This window comes from Ranitomeya variabilis, chromosome 5 (assembly GCF_051348905.1).
Source record: "Ranitomeya variabilis isolate aRanVar5 chromosome 5, aRanVar5.hap1, whole genome shotgun sequence".
NCBI classification, from domain to species: domain Eukaryota; kingdom Metazoa; phylum Chordata; class Amphibia; order Anura; family Dendrobatidae; genus Ranitomeya; species Ranitomeya variabilis.
In genome coordinates, this window is record NC_135236.1 from 662,995,363 (window position 1) to 663,005,248 (window position 9,886).

Sequence of the window (9,886 nt, forward strand, 5' to 3'; positions counted from 1 at the left end):
TTCTAAAACAATTCTTGCTAAAAGAAAAAATGATAGAATTGCTGCTCTTTCATTTAATGACGCACCACCCCAACAAAGAATAATCAGTCAATACAGTATACAGGTCCTTCTCAAAAAATTAGCATATAGTGTTAAATTTCATTATTTACCATAATGTAATGATTACAATTAAACTTTCATATATTATAGATTCATTATCCACCAACTGAAATTTGTCAGGTCTTTTATTGTTTTAATACTGATGATTTTGGCATACAACTCCTGATAACCCAAAAAACCTGTCTCAATAAATTAGCATATTTCACCCGTCCAATCAAATAAAAGTGTTTTTTAATAACAAACAAAAAAACCATCAAATAATAATGTTCAGTTATGCACTCAATACTTGGTCGGGAATCCTTTGGCAGAAATGACTGCTTCAATGCGGCGTGGCATGGAGGCAATCAGCCTGTGACACTGCTGAGATGTTATGGAGGCCCAGGATGCTTCAATAGCGGCCTTAAGCTCATCCAGAGTGTTGGGTCTTGCGTCTCTCAACTTTCTCTTCACAATATCCCACAGATTCTCTATGGGGTTCAGGTCAGGAGAGTTGGCAGGCCAATTGAGCACAGTAATACCATGGTCAGTAAACCATTTACCAGTGGTTTTGGCACTGTGAGCAGGTGCCAGGTCGTGCTGAAAAATGAAATCTTCATCTCCATAAAGCATTTCAGCCGATGGAAGCATGAAGTGCTCCAAAATCTCCTGATAGCTAGCTGCATTGACCCTGCCCTTGATGAAACACAGTGGACCAACACCAGCAGCTGACATGGCACCCCACACCATCACTGACTGTGGGTAGTTGACACTGGACTTCAGGCATTTTGGCATTTCCTTCTCCCCAGTCTTCCTCCAGACTCTGGCACCTTGATTTCCGAATGACATGCAAAATTTGCTTTCATCAGAAAAAAGTACTTGGGACCACTTAGCAACAGTCCAGTGGTACTTCTCTGTAGCCCAGGTCAGGCGCTTCTGCCGCTGTTTATGGTTCAAAAGTGGCTTTACCTGGGGAATGCGGCACCTGTAGCCCATTTCCTGCACACGCCTGTGCACGGTGGCTCTGGATGTTTCCACATCAGACTCAGTCCACTGCTTCCTCAGGTTCCCCAAGGTCTGGAATCGGTCCTTCTCCACAATCTTCCTCAGGGTCCGGTCACCTCTTCTCGTTGTACAGCGTTTTCTGCCACATTGTTTCCTTCCAACAGACTTACCATTGAGGTGCCTTGATACAGCACTCTGGGAACAGCCTATTTGTTGAGAAATTTCTTTCTGGGTCTTACCCTCTTGCTTGAGGGTGTCAATGATGGCCTTCTTGACATCTGTCAGGTCACTAGTCTTACCCATGATGGGGGTTTTGAGTAATGAACCAGGCAGGGAGTTTTTAAAAGCCTCAGGTATCTTTTGCATGTGTTTAGAGTTAATTAGTTGATTCAGAAGATTAGGGTAATAGGTCGTTTAGAGAACCTTTTCTTGATATGCTAATTTATTGAGACAGGTTTTTTGGGTTATCAGGAGTTGTATGCCAAAATCATCAGTATTAAAACAATAAAAGACCTGACAAATTTCAGTTGGTGGATAATGAATCTATAATATATGAAAGTTTAATTGTAATCATTACATTATGGTAAATAATGAATTTTAACACTATATGCTAATTTTTTGAGAAGGACCTGTATGTGCAGCAAAATTGTGTATTTATCGCATACAATCTTCTTACTAAACCAAACCTTCATATGACTATACTGATTGAAGAATTAAAAAGATATCGCTTTAGGAAAGAAGAAATGAAGGGTTAAAGGGAACCTGTCACCCCGTTTTTTCGGTATGAGATAAAAATACCGTTAAATAGGGCCTGAGCTGTGCATTACATAGTGTATTTTGTGGACCCCGATTCCCCACCTATGCTGCCGAAATACGTTACCGAAGTAGCCGTTTTCGCCTGTCAATCAGGCTGGTCTGGTCAGATGGGTGTGGTGTCCTCCCCCAGATCTTGCGTAGTGTTCCGTTGGTGGCGTAGTGGTGTGCGCATGTCCAACGTCCCGAATCCTCTGCCAGGGGTGTAAAAACAACAGCGATGTCCGTTATTCCATTGGTGGTCGGTGGGCGCGGCCATCTTGCTTTGGCCGCAGAAGCGGCGCTCTGCTGGCCGCGGCTTCAGGAAAATGGCCGCGGGCATCCGCGCGTGCGCAGATGGCTATCGCGGCGGCCATTTTCGTGAAGCCGAGATGCGAATTCTGCTTCACGAAAATGGCCGCCGCGATAGCCATCTGCGCACGCGCGAATGCCCGCGGCCATTTTCCTGAAGCCGCGGCCAGCAGAGCGCCGCTTCTGCGGCCAAAGCAAGATGGCCGCGCCCACCGACCACCAATGGAATAACGGACATCGCTGTTGTTTTTACACCCCTGGCAGAGGATTCGGGACGTTGGACATGCGCACACCACTACGCCACCAACGGAAAACTACGCAAGATCTGGGGGAGGACACCACACCCATCTGACCAGACCAGCCTGATTGACAGGCGAAAACGGCTACTTCGGTAACGTATTTCGGCAGCATAGGTGGGGAATCGGGGTCCACAAAATACACTATGTAATGCACAGCTCAGGCCCTATTTAACGGTATTTTTATCTCATACCGAAAAAACGGGGTGACAGGTTCCCTTTAAGTGACTGGGTGTAAATACAACTTTGTCCTCTGTTCAGCATTAGACACTTTCAGTTTCATTTCTTCCTTCTTCCGTCACCGTCAGTCATGGCGTCTGCTGATCTGAGAGACGAGCTGCTCTGCTCCATCTGTTTATCTACATTTAAGGACCCTGTAATGCTGAGATGTGGACACAACTTCTGCCGGGTCTGTATTGGTCGTGTGCTGGATACACAGGACGGGTTTGGAGTTTATTCCTGTCCTGAATGCAGAGAAGAGTTTCAGGAGCGGCCGACACTGATGAGGAACATAAACCTCCATAATGTTGCAGAACGTTTCCTGATTACTCAGCAAGAACAAGAGGAGATCACCGGGATCTGCTGCACTTACTGTGTGGACTCTCCTGTACCTGCTGTTAGATCCTGTCTACTCTGTGAGGCTTCTCTGTGTGATAAACACCTGAGATCTCACAGCAAATCACCAGAACACGTCTTATCTGAGCCCAGCACTTCTCTGGAGAAAAGGAAATGTTCTGTCCATAAGGAACTTTTAAAGTATTATTGTACTCGGGATGCCATCTGTATCTGTGTGTCCTGCAGTCTGGCCGGAGAACATCGAGGACATCAGGTGGAGATGCTGGATGAGGCCTCAAAGAAGAAGAAGGAGAAACTGAGAAATGTTCTCCAGAAACTGACCACAAAGAGAGAGAAGACTGAGGAAAGAGTCCGGAGTCTGGAGGAACGCTGGAGAAAAGCTCAAGAAAAAGCAGCTGGAGAAGCCGAGAGAGTCACTGCCCTGTGTACAGACATCAGGAGACGGGTGGACGACCTGGAGAAGAAGGTCCTGAGTGAGATCTCCAGGCAGGAAAAGGAAGAGTCACTGTCACTGTCTGCTCTGATCCATCAGCTGGAAATAAAGAAGGACGAGCTGTCCAGGAAGATGAGACACATTGAGGAGCTGTGTAACATGACGGATCCACTGACTGTCTTACAGGAACCAGACACCGGTGACTTGTGTGATCCTGAGGAGGAGGGAGGTGATGAGGACACATGGGGACATGATAAACAGCTCCATGATGGAGATGACCTGGATGTGGCTGTGATCTCACACACATTACACACATTATGTGACGTAATATCAGGTATAAGGAGCGGGATCTATGTGGAGGATCCTGCAGACATATTACTGGATGTAACCACAGCTGCTAATAATGTCCTTATATCAGACGACCTGAAAACTGCAACCGAGACAGAAGAGAATCAGAAACGTCCAGAAACAGCAGAGAGATTCCAGGATTATCCTCAGGTGATGAGCAGGAGAGGATTTACCACAGGACGACATTACTGGGATGTGGAGATCAGTAGATCAGGGGATTGGAGGGTGGGGATGTGTTACCCCAGTATAGTCAGGATGGGGTGGCAGTCACTGATTGGAAATAATAACAAGTCCTGGAGTTTGGAGAGATATAATAATGAGTATTCAGTGATACATGACGGTAAAGAGATCCAGTTACCTGACGAGATCTGCAGTGATAGAGTCAGGATATGTCTGGATTATGAGGTCGGGCAGTTGTCCTTTTATGAGCTGTGTGACCCCATCAGACACTTACACACCTTCACTGCCGCCTTCTCCGAGCCCCTTCATGCTGCATTATGTGTAGGTTACCCATTAGTTTGTAGTGATGACTGGATTAGAATTTGCAGCTGAACAATAATAATTGTTGTAAGAAATTTGCCCGGAGACCGGTGACATCACAGGGAGGGGAATCTGATTGGCTGAACAGTTAATATAACAGGTCATGTGATCTGTGGACCCCATTATGGACGACCCGCCAGGATCATTACTGTTATTAGTTTTAGGGGAGGTTCACAAAACCGTATAAAAATCATTCAGAGTTTCATCCAGAAAAGTGGGACGACCGTGTACTCACTTGTCCTCCGTGTACCATTAGTTTTTTACAGCAGCTATTAACCATTTACAGTAACCTGTGTTACAGAATTACAATGTATCCATAATAATCAGATCCTATACCGTGGTGCTGTATGGCATTATATTTTATTTTTGTTGTTTTTTTACAAACCCATAGACTCATCCGATTTACACAAGAAACTCACAGTATAGCGTCCGATCTTTACGGATACATTACAATTCTTTAACAGGAATATGGGCGTACCGTACCACACAGGCGGCCACACACAGCGGACAGCGGGGCGGGTGGGACTCAGTGCACAGCGGGCTGGACCGCGTGGGGTTGCTATGGCACCAGGTGGTTTGCTGGGATTGGATGAGCCGGCCGGGTTCAGAGGTGTGTCATGTACAGCGTGCTGGTAAGTACAACGTGCTGCTAAATTCACCTCTGCACCCTGTCCAAGCCCCCGGATCTGAGGCAGAGGCTGAGAAGACAGGCAGAGGCTGAGAAGACAGGCAGCGGCCGCCATTACAGTGTGCCACAGGCTCACAGCAGCCCACAGACCAGTCTGAGTACCAGACTGAGACTCCCACTCTCCAGTGCCTGCGCACCCTGCAGTAAGTGGTGTCCACGTCCATGAACAAAGAAAAAAAATGGAGTTCTATACAATTAGGTAAAAAACAATACTTTATTAATCAATAATTACAAATACAATTAATATAGACAAAAAAGGTCAATTGACCCTGGTAAAAAAAGCATGGGCCTCCAGGCATAAATGTCATTACAATTTAAGTCAGGAGTCAGGACATCAATGATGTTACATCACTGTGGTAACAATCCATTATATGTGCATTATGGCAGCAAAATGCAAAGTTTAAAGGAAGTGCAAGTCTAATCTAGCCAAGCCGCCTATTGCCAAAGTGCACACAGCATCAGGGATCAAACATCTACCATCAAACTACTATCAGTATGTATGTTACAGGTAGAAAATAATGAATCTGTCAAATATGCTCAATGCTCACCCATGATGTATTGCTATGCCATGGAACCAGGCCCAACCCCGACGCGCGTTTCGCGTTTAGCTTTATCAAATAGGGATATAATGGATTGTTACCATAGTGATGTTCTGACTTAATTGTAATGACATTTATGCCTGGAGGCCCACGCTTTTTTTACCAGGGTCAATTGTCCTTTTTTGTCTATATTAATTGTATTTGTAATTATTGATTAATAAAGTATTGCTTTTTATCTAATTGTATAGAACTCCATTTTTTTTTTGTTATTATACACACATACTGCTGCAGAGTGCCGTTAGCGGCCATCTTAGTCTGCAGCAGTGCAGTAATCATGTGATAATGAATTAATCTATTCTCTCATGCAAAGAAAGATCCAATATGTGATGTCTGCATGGAGTGTAATGAAATACCTGAGTGCCGCTGTAGTGGGTTAAGGTATGTTTCCACGCTGCGTACTTGCAGCAGCTTTGGACGCAGCGGAAACCTCTCTCCACCCAAATCGCCGCCCCCTGTTGTATGTGTGTCCTAAAATTTTATAACCTGAATGACAATGGCTTACCCCCCCTACAGTTTTGATCCTGGGTACGCCCATGAACAGGAAACTAAATGGTTAATAGCTGCTGCTGTAAAAAACTAATTGTACACGGATGATAAGTGAGAAGAAAATCGTTTTCTTTTCTGGATGAAACTTTGACAATTCTTTATACTCTCGTGTGAACCTCCCCTTAGGCCACGTTCACACGATCAGTATTCGGTCAGTATTTTACCTCAGTATTTGTAGCCAAAACCAGGAGTGGGTGATAATACAGAAGTGGTGACGGGTTTCTATTATACTTTTCCTCTGATTCTTCCTCTCCTGGTTTTGGTCACAAATACTGAGGTAAAAAAAACTCACCAAATACTCAACGTGTGAACGTGACCTGAAAATAAATTGGTCTGTGTCCCCTTTTTTTTGAGATCTGCTTTACTTTTCAGGCTTGTTTTCTACATGATGAGCTGTAGTTTATAGCTGCCATTTTCAGGTCTATACAATATTTTGATTGCTTCTGACTCATTTTTTCTGGGAATTTTAGTGGCGGAAAAAAACTAATTCTGTAGTTTTCATTTCTTTCCTTTTTTGCTTCATGATGTTCACCGTATGGGGGAAATAGTTTTATATTTTCAACAGCTTGGACTTTTCTGGACGCGGCAATACGAAATATTTTATGTTTTAAATTATCATTGTTGGTAACTGGGAAAGTGCAATATTTTAATTGTTTTTTTGTTCCTATTTTGTAAACCTTTGTTTAGTTTATCCTTCTTTTTCAGTGTTGCAGTCGTTTGCTCTCTTGTACTATACACTGTATAATCTCAGGATCGCTGTATACAGTCTCTGGCAGTTTCCTATGAAGCTCAGTCACAATCTGGGCCTTACAATAGGACGGAGGGGCAGAGACGCGGCCTATACATATTACACATAGTGAGGAACTGATAGATAAAGTGTAACAGGAGAATGTATAACTGCTCCTCATACAATAATCTGTGTGACAACCTTATTCCACCTTTCTATCTCGCAGGACAAGGGTTGTCGTTATGTCCCGCACTGTATTATATCTAATGTAACCGCTCGGTATAATAAACTGTCCTCTCCTCCTGTAATATTACTACTGTCACGTGTCTCCTTGTGATATAGTGGGGGCTGGAGGCGAAGCTGTAGGGGGCTCACGGGCAGCCATCGCACCAGGGCCAGAAGAATAAGAAGAGATGATCCGGACTCATGGAAGAGTCAGCAAATCCCAACCGCCCCCGATCTTGTCTGAAACTTCCCGGAAACTGGCGATTCCCCCGATATTATAATGGCAACCTATCCTAAGGATATGTGATCATTATAAAAGTAGTGGACAACTCTTTATATCCAACGTTTCTTTCGCTAAATCCCCACATGCTCTCTTCATGGCGTTTGTCTCCCACTGACTTCAATCGAAATTAACATGTACAGAACCACAACGGATTATTTATCAGAAAACTGTTCAGTGGCCATTATAGAGGTATTCTCATCTTACACATGATGGCGTTGTCACCGTCAGGGCTGAGGTGGTCACACATGTAAGTCTCTCTGCTGACTTCTCCATTGATAACACTTGCCAGGCTCCCATAGAAGTCACCAGAGAGGTAAATTCACACTCATCTCTCCACTGAGACACACAGGGCCGCCATCAGGGAATTACTATGTATTGCTATGTGATGGTTTATCAGATAGCACTCAGCCCAATGTTATACTATGGGGCAGCGCAGATCTGTGATTTTTTTTTTTTCCCACACAAAAAATACTTATAACAAGTTCAAATAGGTGCCATTACTACAGGTAATGAGTGGAGGACAGAGGAGCCTCTTAAAGTAGAAGTTACAGGTCTGTGAGAGCCAGAAATCTTGCATGTTTTTAGGTGACCAAATCCTTATTTTCCATTATAATTTGCAAAATAAATCTTGCCAAATCAGACGAGGTGATTTTCTGGATTTGTTTTCTCATTTTGTCTCTCATAGTTGTGGTCTACCTATGATGTCAAGTACAGGCCTCTCTCATCTTTTTTTAAAGGGAACCTGTCACCTGAATTTGGCGGGACCAGTTTTGAGTCATATGGGCAGGGTTTTCGGGTGTTTGATTCACCCTTTCCTTACCCGCCCGCTGGCTGCATGCTGGCCTCAATATTGGATTGAAGTTCATTCTCTGTCCTCCGGAGTACACGCCAACGCAAGGCAATATTACCTTGCGCAGGCATGTACTCCGGAGGACAGAGAATGAACTTCAATCCAATATTGCGGCCAGCATGCAGCCAGCGGGTAAGGAACGGGTGAATCAAACACCCGAAAACCCCGCCCATATGACCCAAAACCTGTCCCACCAAATTCAGGTGACAGGTTCCCTTTAAGTGGGAGAACTTGCACAATTGGTGGCTGACTAAATACTTTTTTTCCCCCACAGTGTGGTATTATTTGTAATTTTAAACATTGAAAAATATACCTAAATTGTATTGGATATTGTGGTTGGCAACTGGTCATGTGGGTAATGGGCAGTATGTATCACAGAGGTGGGTGGCTCTGTGATGGAAGCCTGGGCATGTTTTGCTCAGCAGATCTACTTCTGTGGTTGACTATACATTGGGAAGACATCCAGGTGACTTGGAGAAATGGGTGGGTCCAGTCACCTACATACCCCACCACAGGGAGTATGTCTCACCACCCAAGATGGAGCCTGTGTGTTTGGCACAGGTTGCAGTGCTGGCTAGTCTGAGCGAGAGGAAGGAGGCCTGTGAGAGACCTCCGGAGAGGATGGCCTGACAACCGTGAGAGATACTGACTGGGGGTCAGTGAGAAGTGGTTATAGGATGCCTCTGAGGATAAGAGGTGTCCGGGAACCTGTGTGATGGACGCTAACAGTTATCGTACAGTAATCCATGTTATGCTGACCGAGGTCAGTGAGGGACCATGGTTATACTATAGAGCCGAATGTGTCACGGACAGTGTACTGGCTGCTGCATGCTACCAAGAGCGGTTTATGCTGTATGCTAATAAACTGAATGGACTTTTTAACCCTGTGTCCCGGTATCTACCTCAACGACCAGCCAAGTGAGTACTCCCAGTCCACTCATAGTGTGGAACCATCACAATATTTTAACAAATGATCAATAGGATAGAGTAGAGAAATAGAGTAGGGCTTGGCCAAAAGAGTCGACCTTGTCGTGGTGGCGGATTAAAAAATGTTTTGGCCAAAACAAAAGCTCCTGGCTATCTGTGTGATCTGGTGATGGGAACTGTCAATATATGATTGGTGAGGATGTGGTGGAGAAGTGGAGTCTTTCCAAAAAAGAGTGGTGGGACCTTAAACAGTTCAAGAGGTTGAGGCGGGGCTGGGGTGGAGCCTGGATGGAGTCTCAAGGGGGCCACAAAATCTTTCCAGTATGGGGCCCCGAAATTCCTAGTGGCAGCCCTGACCCGGGTACTGCAACAATCAAAACATCTGATGAGGTTGGGCTTCCTGCAACATGCTTGTTGCAGTATCCTCTGGGGTCACAATGCACCCCCATTCCTTTGTATTGGGCTGCGATGTGGCATTCATGCATGAATCATATTTTAAAGGGATTATCCAACCTTATAGAAATGAAGCTTAAAGGCATACTAAATCTAGAAATTAATGATATGGATTCCCCCTTAGTCTGAGGCATTTTCTGTAACAGACAGCAGAAACACTGGGGTTAATTTTCTGCTGATCAGTTCCACCTTCTATCATAAGCCCTGCCCA

General features: G+C 44.7%; 1 protein-coding gene across 1 annotated transcript; it reads left to right on the forward strand.

Moving 5' to 3' along the window:
- Positions 1-2,763: 2,763 nt before the first annotated feature.
- LOC143776813 (E3 ubiquitin/ISG15 ligase TRIM25-like) lies at positions 2,764-5,384 on the forward strand. Its single transcript, XM_077266568.1, has one exon. The coding sequence runs from the start codon at positions 2,791-2,793 to the stop codon at positions 4,387-4,389; it is 1,599 nt and encodes a 532-aa protein (XP_077122683.1). The 5' UTR covers positions 2,764-2,790; the 3' UTR covers positions 4,390-5,384.
- The last annotated feature ends 4,502 nt before the right edge of the window (positions 5,385-9,886 follow it).